This window comes from Poromitra crassiceps, assembly GCF_964638095.1.
Source record: "Poromitra crassiceps genome assembly, chromosome: 18".
Classification (NCBI taxonomy): Eukaryota; Metazoa; Chordata; class Actinopteri; order Beryciformes; family Melamphaidae; genus Poromitra; species Poromitra crassiceps.
Window position 1 is genome coordinate 20,976,071 of NC_139636.1, and position 13,290 is coordinate 20,989,360.

General features: G+C 45.0%; 1 protein-coding gene across 1 annotated transcript in view; it reads left to right on the forward strand.

Moving 5' to 3' along the window:
• btbd11b (BTB (POZ) domain containing 11b) overlaps nucleotides 1–13,290 on the forward strand; it is a 96,201-nt gene that overhangs the window by 76,050 nt on the left and 6,861 nt on the right. Inside the window, exons 3-11 of the mRNA XM_083655066.1 lie at nucleotides 1,374–1,578; nucleotides 4,575–4,727; nucleotides 4,938–5,103; nucleotides 5,764–5,853; nucleotides 7,535–7,636; nucleotides 9,252–9,345; nucleotides 9,639–9,774; nucleotides 10,701–10,921; nucleotides 11,385–11,563. Coding sequence (XP_083511192.1) covers nucleotides 1,374–1,578; nucleotides 4,575–4,727; nucleotides 4,938–5,103; nucleotides 5,764–5,853; nucleotides 7,535–7,636; nucleotides 9,252–9,345; nucleotides 9,639–9,774; nucleotides 10,701–10,921; nucleotides 11,385–11,563 — 1,346 coding nt within the window. The remainder of the gene's footprint in view (nucleotides 1–1,373; nucleotides 1,579–4,574; nucleotides 4,728–4,937; nucleotides 5,104–5,763; nucleotides 5,854–7,534; nucleotides 7,637–9,251; nucleotides 9,346–9,638; nucleotides 9,775–10,700; nucleotides 10,922–11,384; nucleotides 11,564–13,290) is intronic.

The following is a 13,290-nucleotide window of genomic DNA, read 5'->3' on the forward strand; positions in this document are numbered from 1 at the left end:
GCTCCCCTTACCTTGCTTAAGAGGGCAGTGTAACCCATTGTATCCCCATTGGTACCATAAAGCGGAGGAAGAGGAGCAGGAGAGACATAGAGAAACTGCAAGGCTGTTGGGCCTGATCTTAATAAAGAATGTCCCAGAGTTTGTGTATAAGGGATATTTCCTGCTCATCAGTATTCATTGCATCAAAGGTAATGTCCACCACAGCTCTGATTGTCTTTATCAGCACAGCACCGCTGTCCCCAGAGATTGACTGTGTTACTGCATGAACGCTCTCTCCTCATTCACTCGTCCTTTTCACACTTGCCTCTCACATTGTTGAGGCTAAATGGAATCTTGGCAAGCAGCACATGGCACAATTTTGATGCTAAACAAAACGAAAACATCGCCTTTGTCTCTGTGAATGACTGTTTGTTCCCCGAACACTCGCTGCTCTGTATGTGCACACACGCTGCATTTCATTTAGACCCAACAATAAAGTGCCATCGTGATCTATTATGTTTTTGTCTTGAACATTGAACAGTACAATATGACAGACTATTGTTCTTTTTGTTTGTTTTTTATATGTACCCTGCTTCAGAATTTCATTACACCTTCTCATAGTGCGGTGGGGTTAGACGCTAAAGAGAAGCGACTGAAACCTGACAGCATAGCATGAGATGGAATTTTGACTCCATGCTGTAATAATACAAGCTTGTTTTTCCAGGTAAGCATAATCGCCTGTTCAATTACCGAGGCACCGCAGTAATGATGTTTTCAAGCTAGGTAGCAGTCTGTCTACCTGTCTGGCTATGCAAAACAAAACTAACTTACGCTTTAGGAAAAAAAGTTCACCTCTGTTTTTGCTCAACTAAAAGCCCTTTACATTATGTGTTGTCTCTTAAGTATAATAAGGAAAGATTCTCAGAACATTGTTTTCCAAGAACTGTTTACTCCATCAAAGCCGCCTTGAGATTATTCAAATTCTTATTAGCAGAGTCCTTTCAAGCTTTGCTTTTCAAGCCCTAGTGGATGACCTTAAAGTACTAGGGAATTATGCAGAGGAAATAGCTCGGAGAGTAGCTAATGTTTATCTATAAATATTCATTTTGTCACTGAGAGCAGTCATGGGCATGGCTCCTCTGCTGAGCAGCACACAGGGATGGACCCTGCCTGCTGCTGTACCGTGGGGCGTGGAAACTCTGGATCTCCCCTGACAGAGCCGGTCCCTTAGGGGCCTGGAAGGAATGAGGATGATTCCCCCAGCGTCTTTTTAAAAGGCCAAATATGCTCAAAATACCCCCGCCCCCCCATCTGTGTGAGAGTGTGCCTGCACATGTGATGCCTCTCTGTCTGCATGCTTGTGTTCCATCACCTGTGTGTATATGTGTCACCAGGTGACCTGGTGTCCCGGGCCATGCACCACCTCCAGCCGCTGCATGTGAAGAACCACAACAACGGGACGCCCATCCACCAGAAGGGCAGCGCACTCCACTGGGCGCCCGAGGCCATCTACACCCTGTGCTACTTCATGCACTGCCCTCAGATGGAGTGGGAAAACCCCAACGTGGAGCCGTCCAAGGTCACCTTACAGACCGACAGGTGAGGAGAGCAGTTAGGGATGGATCTGACGGTGAAGAGGAACACTGCTTCCTCCGCATCAACACAGACAAGGCACATACCAAATATAAACAAAAGTTGTAAGAAAAAGTTGTAGTTAAGAACCAACCCTTGCCAATTACATGTGGAGATCTTTGAGTATTATATATTATAAAAAAAAGAAAAAAGTATCAAAGGTTGTCACCACTATGTTGAGCCTCATTTATTTAGTATCAACCTCTATGGGTAAACAAGGACTTGCAAAAGCATCAACATGTCACTGGCACAGCTAACGGCCTGTAACAGAAATATAAGTCACATTTTTTACAATAGAAACAGTACGCTACCTAATTAGAGCAGATTTCCAACAGAAACGTCTAGTGAAGAGGTGATATGTCATGATGCAGAAACAATACTGTAATAATTGAGTTGAGAGTGAAAATGTGTAGCGATGCCGGTTGCTTGCTTGTAGCAGTCCTCCATTTTTGTGCGGTTGAAAATGCGAGGAGAGGGGCGAGGTTTCCGAGAGCTCAGAGCACGAGCTGTAAAGATGGTTTTTGCCGACCAGATATCTCAGCACCTGGCAAAGTCATCACTGTCACTGTCATTCTGTACGATGGGTACAGTAAAAATCGTACTTAATGTCCCTTTAATATTCACAGGGCAACAAATAAGCAAAATCTCACCTCAGGCTTCAGACCGCAGTAAATACCCTTCTGCACTTCCATAATCTCAAAGTGAATTGAATTCACAACTCTGAGTCTGTCCTCTTCCTCACCTCAATATACGACTTTTCTCGACTTGTCAGGCGCAGTAATCCAGTAATGACTGCAGTAATTACTAGAGTAATTACTCGCAGTAATCCCGTGGTAACGTCCCTTCTGTAGGGAACAGCAGAGAGGATTCTGCTGTAACTGTACACCTCTGCATGCTGTTCTTTTATTATATTTCTGCCTCTCCATACTTAGCCCATAACCCCTGAAATGGCACAGCAGATGTTTTCCTATGCAAGGAAAGTATAGGTTTATATGAGTGTCAGCTTGTTGGGGAGAGAGAGGCCCTTCTGGTGACCTGAGAGGAAACGAGCGTTGGAACGGGCGTGCAGCACAGACACGTGCTCGGTCAGTATTGATAATAATTAGCATCATTGACGTAGTGGGTCATTATCAGCCGGCAGCTATAGAGCTGTGTTGCTGACTTATAAGCGAATGACATAAGATTAGGCAATGTTTCCATGCAGGCTAACTCCCCTGACCCCTTCATCGTTTCTGGCCGCTGGCTAGTTTTCTCTCAACTCACTATGCCAGAACACTCAACAGTCAACTGCAGCCCCACTGGATTTCTGTGTCAATTTACTCGCCCAACCCTCACATACTTTACATATCCTGCTTATGAAACACTTTTTCTGCTGAGTTTACGAGCTATTCTTTCCCCTATATTTCATTATTGCTCATATTACATATATTCATATTACATATATTCATAGTAGCCTAGCATTTATAACTGGAGCTGTTCAGTATTTCCTAGAGTTTTTGGTGGAACCCCTTGTCAGCTTGTGGCAGCGGTGGGAAGCGGGGCTGACAGCTGATGCTGAGCAGTCCTCCTGTGGGGCTCCAGAGTAGCGCCTGTAACGGAGCGACTTATCAGCTAATGTCTCTCCTAGGTGTCCGACGCACATCTGCTATAGCTCCCCCTCGCCATAACAGACGAAAGTTTGGGCGTATTCATTTGCATCACGTCAAAGCAAAATAAGTGAAAGCCCTGAGAAACCTGATAGACGTCTTCGCTTAATTACAATTCTTGAAAGAGGGTTGCATCGAAACAACAAGACCTTGAACCGCTCGTGAACCTGCTTTCCGCCGGGGCTGTGAAGGAACGTATTGTCGTTAGACGTCTCATGCCTCTTGATGAGGCGTTGTGTGCCTCCTTAATGAGGCCTGTGCAACCGAGAGCGTCACCGTGGCTGTGGGTCACGTTTCTCCTTTCCTTTGAAGAGAGGGGGGAAAAAAGGTGTACATTTTGTCAGGTGATGAAACTCAGGAGTATTAAGAGAGCATAGATCCACCCGTCAACTCGTGAGAATAGCGCTGATGAGTGACTAATAATGAGCGACAGATGTGGGCCGAGCGCATGTCAAGGACAGTTCAGGCATTAAGACATCCTCTGTGGATCCCAGAGGAACAGAGCGAGCTCCTTCAAGTACACATCTCACAGAGATCTGACAGCTCATTCAAAACACGTGACCAGCGATGGAAGCTTCCTTCTCACTGCTGAGGAAGACCGGAGCTGTGCTGAACAAGAGCTACGACCACATGCACATTTCCAAAATGCAGGATGGCAGGGGCAGCCTATAGTACTCTGCCTCTGACACCCTGCATTTCAAAATCCCCCACCGTCCCCTTTTAGCCAATTGGCATGAACACAAACACACACCTTCACACACACACACACACACACACACACACACACACACACACACACACACACACACACACACACACACTTGATCTCCATGCCAAATTTCAGACTCCTAGGGCGAAAACTGTGCCCACTAAAAGGGTGGTGAGCTTTTTGTGTACCGAGCAACCGACCGACCAACAAAGTGACTTATGGAGCTGCTGCTCACAGCTAAAAATGCTCCTAGTGAATAGGTGGAATACATAGTGGGTCCATGTCTCTGTTCCAGCCTGTTTAAAACAGATCAAACAGAATTTGCATTTGTTATTCCTATGATCTTGGATAGTTTAGATTTGCAAACATCAGAGTATCTCTTGGTGAGGCACCAATTTTTTGGGTCTTTGATTCTAGCTTCTTAAGGGAGTGACGCTCATGTTCTCAAATATTGGCTCAACTGGATAAGATCATTGAAATGAAATAACATGTGCAAATTCTGCATTTGGTGGATTTTCCTTGCTAGTGGCAGATGAAGCACTGTGGATGAGTGGAGTTCACTGTGCGGCTCTGTTGGTGAGAACATGTATCTCTGTCTCCCCCTGCAGGCCGTTCATGTTGCTGCCTCCCCTGATGGAGTGGCTCCGGGTGGCGGTGGCCCACACCGAGCACAGACGCAGCTTCTCTGTGGACAGCGACGACGTTCGGCAGGCCGCCAGGCTGCTGCTGCCTGGAGTGGACTGCGAACCCCGCCAGCTTAAGTATGGCCCTAAGCCGCACACTTGCTTTTTAAGCCTTTTATCTTAATGATACAAACAAGGAAAGACATGCATACTTCCTTGTACACTCATCCTCCCTGTAGTGAGAGAAAATAAGCCCAGCCAGGTATTTCGGGAAAATAGGAAACAAGTGCAGAAACCGTCAAAACACCGCCTCCGGTATGAATCACTTTGTGTGTTTTTGCCCTTCAGAACGGATGACTGTTTCTGTGCGTCGCGGAAACTGGATGCTGCCTCTACTGAGGCGAAGTTCCTGCAGGATCTGGGCTTCCGTATGCTCAACTGCGGACGCACGGACCTGGTGAAGCAGGCTGTCAACCTGCTAGGGCCGGATGGCATCAACAGCATGAGCGAGCAGGTCAGAGACGCACTCACACGCTTACCGATACATACTGTACTCAGGCACATTTTGTACATTCACGCTGCCTGAGAATCTGTACTTTTCAAGTATGCCACTTCCCTCCAAAACACCATCCGGTCATACATACAAAAGCTTCTTCTGAGGTAGTTTTGCCTGCAGCTTGCCTGCTAAGTAATTTTGCATTATGTGCTAACATCCACCTCCAGTACAGTAAGCCCCTCAGGAGAATACAGCATGTATAAGTCAAATCATTTTTTCAGGGGGAAATCAACACTTCGCCCGTGGCTGATGTGAGCAGAAACTCTCAAACTTGCATTTTCTTCAGACAAGCTGTTTTGGTGTCTGCTCTGGGGCCCAGAGGAATACTCATTCATACAATATCTGATGAAATTTGGATCATCCGCAGCACAACATCAAGTTGCAAGCTCTCATGATACTTGATCAAGTTGCCTGGAGGGGAAACTGTCAGTGATAGACGGTTTAAAGCAGACCAACAGTTCAGCTTTGGTTCATATAACTTTTTTTTTCTTTTCTTTTTTAGTGACGGTTTTTGGTAAAAAATGTGGTGGATGGATTTAGGTTTTACTGTATTCATTGGGGCATAATGTCAGTTGTGGAACACAAGTTAACCTACGAAGCAATCTTTTCTGCGTGCAGGGAATGACCCCGCTGATGTATGCGTGTGTCCGTGGAGACGAGGCCATGGTGCAGATGCTGCTGGACGCAGGAGCGGACATCAACAGTGAGGTCAGTCCTGTTGACCAAGTCTCTTCCCAGCATCAGCCAGTCTGGCTTGGACATATGGGAAATGAATGAGGATTCAACTTCTTGCAGTTATTTTTTTCCGCTGTGCAGCCGATCTAGCCAGTGTTTGTGAAACCAGATATTAACAGGAAGCGCCAACAGTCTGTGCAGCAAGGCACATGACAGAAACAATTTTCAAGTGTTGGCAATGGCTACCGTGACTCAGATTGTAACGAATGAGTGGCCGATGACACTGAGTAGAGATCAGATGTCTATGAGAGGTGAGAGAAGCTGACAGGAGCTTTTGTTTTCCTCAATATTCACAGTCTATTGTTTCATGTTGTGCCATTTAAGTGTTAAAATGATTTATTTCTATGCATGTATAAGTGTTTATGTAAGTATTTGTGTGCTGTTGAATTGGAGAAAACCAATCATGTCATCCCTCATCCCCCTCTCCTCCTCCTCTCCCCATGCCAGAGTCCATTTGCAGTCCACTGTGCTCATGACCCTTGTCCAAAGCACAAAGCACCTTCGATAGACCTTGAAGACCAGAACTCCCTCTCAGTTGTGCTATAACTGAATGCATCTGGTCCTCATTCTGGTTGCTTTGATGCATTCAAATGCTTTTCCCTCACCCAAGTTCAACAATGATCTGTTCTATCAAAGTGATTAAATTGAGAATCTGAGATATGGACATGTTCAAATATCACACAAGTTTTGACCAAATACCTCAATATCGATATTGCGACAATATTTTAGGGAACGCAATGTACACCAGATGCGTTACGGCTGCGTTGCGGATCCGGCAAAACTGCCGTATCGACTCTCGCCCATGTTAATTGATGGGCGATACATGCGGTACGGAAGAATTACGTACCTGTTCTATTTTGGTTGGATCCCGCATCCGTCTGACAGATTACATGAGTGTGGATCTGATCGCAGCCGTACCGCATCTGTTCCGGAGGCGGTGTACATTAGTGGCTAAAGGCAAATAATAGAACAGTCTGGGAAGTTCAGAAAATCACTTTAGTGTAATGCAGCCTTTCAAACCAGGAAAAGAAAATGCTTATGCCATATCAGGATATTACGATATCCAAAATCTAAGATGATATCAGGTCTCATACCATGGTATCGATATAATATCCATATATTGCCCAACCCTATAAGAATCAATTTACCCGCAGAGCAGCTGGTGGAAGAAACGTGTGCCTTTGTGCTTTGTTCAAGCGTCTCATGTATGTCGTGCTTTCATTCATTCTGCTCACAGTTCACCATTCATTTCGGCCTTCAAGTGCCCCCCAGGCCCGAGAGATGAGCCCTAGAAAGGTCAGTTGGGTCAGGCAGGCCCGACCCGCGGTCCCGTCAGAGAGTCAGAGCGGAGAGATAAAAAGATCCGAGTGGGACCATTAGGACCAGACTTGACTAGACAGATCAATCCCCCGTGTTCATTACCAGGCTAACACTATGACAGGCTGTCCTCTACAGCCCCGGGGCTCCTAGTTAATTACTCTATAGTCCTCCTTTAGCGCCTCCTCGCTGCTCCCCTCCGCTCCTCCCTGCTGCTGCTTGTCTGTGCTCCAGCAGGGCCATGTAGTCGTTTTAATGGCTTCGTATATCTCTCTCCCTCACTTTCCCCCTCATATTTTGTCCCCCTCCTCCCCGCCTCCCTGTGTCATCTCCTCAGGTGCCAAACTCAGTGCACAAGCACCCCTCAGTCTATCCCGAAACGCGGCAGGCGACGCCACTCACTTTCGCTGTGTTACACGGACATGTGCCTGTGGTGCAGGTAGTGACGTCCTTTCTCACCTGTGATTTCTCTCATTGTGCTTCTCGTTGTGCGTCACTCCCCCTGGCTGGTTGGCTTGTCATTGTCATTGCTGTCATCAAAAGGTACTTGGTGGTAATGATGATAATGAATCGCCCACTATGCGAGTTTTCTCCTGTCTGTCTTTCAAATGTATTGTATTGGAATTGCACTTGTGCTATGCAGTTGGGGTTGTTTTGTAGGGCATTTATCTTCAAAGAGGTCATTTGCTCAGACAAATTGCGAGTCTGAACAATCCTCTTTGACATGGCTTCCTCTTGTCAATTTGCATTTTTGTACAAATGGATCAGGACCGCATTCAGAGAGTGGAAAGCGGAAAGACTGCCGTCTAATGGTTATCAAACTCATTTAGGTCATTTGGTTTTCCCCTAAATGATGTTTCTGTCGAATTTTAAATCGTTAAATCCGAATGGAAAGTGGTTACGCCGTGCTCTGCCCATTACCTGAGTACATCAGATGAAAGAAAGAAAGTAGGTTGAAAAGGGAAATTCCAGGTGCAAATTGTAAGGTGGATAGGCAATGAAATATGTGATGATTTCACACTCCATTTTCTATGCAATTTGTTTTAACTGCAGGTCATTTTTCAACTCATAAGGAGCAGGTTGAGCTGCAGATAAAGTTATGGGATTTTGGATTGTTGAGATTACTTTCTGTTATGTGGGGGTGGGGGAATACCCCAAACATTGGCAAATCAATGATAATATGTCTTTCGGCCAGTCTAATATATCAGGTATAATGTACTTACAATAAGATAAGATGAAACTTGATTGATCCCTGTGAGGAAATAAGGCAAATAGAATATGAGCACACAAATGGAATATGAAATATAAATTATGTAGAATATATGGGTTTGGAAATATGGGGACAGAATATGGGCTACTTACATACATGGATTATTTTACAGTTGTCTCTACAGTTGTGTATAAAAACTGGATGATTTTGACTGAGGCTTATAAGACACTGTAACAAAGTGACCAAACAAAAAGTACAATGCTGAAAACATTGAATGCATTATTGTCTATCTACAATTCACTTTCAAATTACATTACAAACAATGCATTTCAGTATCATAGTATCCAGTATCTCACTGAGAAATCAGAATAAGTAAGGATGCCTTCCTTCTTTCCAACCAGCCTCCATCAGAAATAAATGACAACGAATTATCTATTCCCACAGCTTAGGTCTCACATCATTATATAAAGGGCAATACAACATAATGTGAATTTCATTTTCAATCTCATTGATACAGTGTGAAATAGTGCAACCATTATGAAAATAGTCTTCATGTTGTGCAGAATATAACTGAGAAAGGGATCACTGAAGTTGAAGTTAGATGAATTTACATGTGGCCATTCATACTAGAGTTGTGGTGTAAGGAGCTGCTGTCTGAAAGACTAAACACTTTACTGAACATACTCACTATCCAGATGCTGATAGCATGAGGGAGCCACTGGGTGAGAGAAGCTCAAATCCACTGACCTGACATTAAATCTGACTCCAACTGACTCTGCCATCTCTATCCTTCTCTCTCTCCCCTCTCCCGCCGATCGCCCCCCTCCCCGCCCGACCTCCGCAGCTGCTGCTGGATGCCACGGCCAACGTGGAGGGCTCCCTGCAGGACGGGATGGAGAACTACACAGAGACGCCGCTGCAGCTGGCCGCTGCTGCAGGTACCCAGCGTGTCCCATCCGCCCGCTCCTGCCCAACTCTACCAAGCTGACAATACCAGCTGGCCGTCTAGAGCCAGCTGATAATAACACCTGACGGTCAGCGTGATTACTGGCCCACTTTAGAGCCATATCTGTCCCCCTGGAGCTGAAAAAATATCAAGTCCAACAGAGGCATGCTGATCAAACATCACTTTCATCTCTCTCTCTGTCTCTCATTCTTGTTAATCTATCTCTTACTCTCTCGCTCTGTCGAATTGCGTCAGGCGCTCTAATAAATCCCTTTGCATCCACAGGTAACTTTGAGCTGGTGGGCTTGCTGCTGGAGAGGGGGGCAGACCCCATGGTGGGAACCATGTACCGCAACGGCATCTCCACCGCCCCCCAGGGTGACATGAACTCCTACAGCCTAGCAGCAGCGCACGGACACAGGTGACACACACACACACACACACACACACACACACACACACACACACACACACACACACACACACACACACACACACACACACACACACACACACACACACACACACACGTGTGCGTGTTCATACTCAACCAACAATACACACTCTAGTGCAGTGCCTGAATTGGACCAAAAAAGGTGCCAGTACCCTTTAATTCAGGAAGTTGCATGACATGAGCATCGCATGTGTCTTGGACATATTTATATTATACACATATCTTGGTATGATATCCCACTTCAAATGTATTGTTGTATGCATTAGAAGTGGCTATTTAATTTGGGGTCTGAGTGGCATCTCTTCTCTTGATCTATGCAGCTTTGTTTTTGACTGCAGTTTGACTCACCATGTGGCGTGTGCTTGTGTGAGCAGTAGAGAGGCTAGCGGAGTGCTGCCTTCACTGGATGTTAAATGGATGCATAAATGAAACCCTATCAATTCTCTGGCACACTTCTTTTTCATACAGAGAGGTGGCGGTACTCAGTAATAAGTAAGGGTACTCATATGGACAAAAATCAGAAGTGCCGATACACTCACTGGTCCATTTGAGGCTGTAGTGTCAATAAACGGAAGATACACACCCTTACTCTGTTCATTCTTGTTTATACAAAAACAGAAATGTCCATGAAATGGACACCTCAATGTCATGATTTTAGTTATTGTTAGTAAATAGTTCAGCGCATTCAGAAGCTTTTTCTTCAAACTGCTGCTTGAAGATAGAACAGATACAGGTACATAAGTGAAGGGCAGGTGACACACAAAATGAAGTGCACTCTATTTTATTACTTTTTTGTGTATAATGCACAAAAAAGTAATAAGACAGAGTGCACTAATACATAGAGACAAATCCATCAAAGTTTCTTCACCTCTTCCATGCCCCTGTTCTTCCAGAAATGTCTTCCGTAAGCTGCTGTCCCAGACAGAGAAGGGGAAGGGGGACGTCTTGTCCCTGGAAGAGATTCTGGCTGAAGGCTCGGAGCTGGAGGAGAAGAGCTCCTCTCAGATGGACCTGATCCGGACTGGGAAGGCTAAGCTCAAAGCCCTGAAGGAGGCCATGTACCACAGTGCAGAGCACGGGCATGTAGACATCACGATCGACATACGCAGCCTTGGTTAGTATCTCTAAAAGACTCTACATGACCAGTCAAATGTTTGGATACACCACATTTCTCTTTATTTCTACTATTTCCCACATACATTTTAGAATTTAAAACTAACTGAATGAAACCAAAAAAGTGTTAAAAAAAAATCTAAATTGTCCTATAATTTGGATTATTTAAAGTAGCCGCCCTTTGCCAAGGCAAAGGCATTTGAAAGGAATTCATACATAAGCATCAACTTATATTTGTCTAAGAAACACATTTCAGGCTTTTAAGGATTTAAATCAAAATAGTTTTACGATGGAGAGAAACATTGTACATTCAGTCAGGTGTGTTTATGCTTACAAAGCAACACATAAACAACATATTTCTGGACATCCGTTCATCCTTTCCATGTTTGTTTGTTTGTTTGTGTGTGTGTATCTTTGATATGTTCCATGTGTGTGTACCTCCGTCCTCCCTAACAACTTTTCAGGGGTGCCATGGACTTTGCACAACTGGCTGGAGTCTCTGCGCACGTGTTTCCAGCAGCAGCGCCGGCCTCTGATCCAGGGCCTCCTGAAGGAGTTCAGCTGCATCGAGGAGGACGAGTACACCGAGGAGCTCATCACTCACGGCCTGCCACTCATGTTCCAGATCCTCCGAGCCAGCAAGGTACGCCTCTGTCTGCGCCCAATTGCACAATTACTGTGGCATCGCTTCAGTTTAATCACCCTGCATCTGCTTTGCGTAAGTGGAGACCATTTGCAATTTTCAGCGGTGGGGTGAGACTTTTTTTCCTCTCTGCCTCAGAGTTCTTAAGAAACTGGTGTCTCAAACTGTGTATGTTTGAGATATCATTCATAAGTATTTTTGCAAAATTCCAAATAATGTGGGGTCACTCACACTCACACTTTTTTTGGAGAGACTTTTGTTGGAAGACACTTATACGTTTCTTTATTATACCCAACCAGAAGTCTAAATTCAGTGGGTCTCAGCATTCTTGCTGGAGGGAGTGTGGCTCCACGTCGGCTGATCATGCACATATCTTTTGGTTGTGTCCATGTATTCAACCGTTTTGGAAAGAAGTGGACCAATTAATCTCTGAGATCCTGGCCCTGAAGTTGGACTTTTCTTTTGCATCTCTATACCTCGGAATCCTCCCTGATGGACTCGGCAGAAGTGACACATATCTTTTGAAGATACTTATAGCCGCAAGCAAGAAATCAATTACCAAATGCTGGCTACAGAAGAATCCCCCCACCATTGCCCTCTTTATCAATACAGTTAACTCTATCCGCTCACTGGAAAAGATGACCTTCGCTCTCCGACTTAAAAAAGAGAAGGGGGATAGATCTTGGGAAAAATGGGAATATTACTACAACCTAGATGTCTAACAAGTTAACAGGCAACCTTTGTCTTGGTCTTGTCTCTGTCTATTAGAACTTTGTTATTATTGCGAACCGCTCCTGCACTTTAATTTAAACTAATTTTTAATTTTCCATTCTGTTTTTTTTCTTTGATGAGTGAATTGTAAGGTCCTAGACTCCACCTGTTCCATGTCCACACAAAAATAAAAAGTGTAAAAAAAAAAAAAATGAATTAGCTATATTTTATTCTGCTGTAGTAATCACCATCGAGGCCGTTTGCCTTTGACAATTTCACAAGCTCTCTCTCCAAATTACTTGCACTTTGTAATGACATTTTAAAATTGTTTAGATTCTAGCAAGCCTTCTTCCTATGTTTCTATCTATCCCATTATTTGCCACTTCATTCTGCATATTTCACCTTCTTTCATGTCTGCCTATTCAGTATATTGAGTGAGCTTTACGCCCTCTCTCTATTTGTATGGCTGTCATTACAGTAGGTAGTCCCGCCGTCAAACTTCACAGTGACTGACAGCGCCCCCACAGGCCTACTCAATATCAATTACCTCAAATGATTATGATTTATGATAGGCCCCCCTCTCTCCTCTCTGCTGCTACTCATTAGATCAGGGCAGCGTTTCATTACCCCGGCTCATGATCCCTTTGGTAGGCTGGATTAGACTTAAAAACGGCATCGACACCTCCCTTTGTTCTGCCTCCTTTGCCTGAGCTTAGTCATGCCCTGCAAGTGAGATGAGTTTTGCAGACAAGCGCATACTAAACACACCACACACAAATGTTGCACGTACACACACACAGACAAGCAGACAGAAGCAATTGATGCCCTCAGTGTATTGCTGCAGTGTCAGTGCTTGTCTGTGTTGTGGCTGAGCTATGGCGGGGCCAGTGATCCCCATCTCTGCCAGGCCTCAGGGAAACCCTGTCACTGCCAGCCCTGTCCTGAGGAGAGACTTCAAGGTGCGGGCCGTTCATCTTCGCTTAGCCAGAGAGCCGCCACCAACAGCAATGATTCAG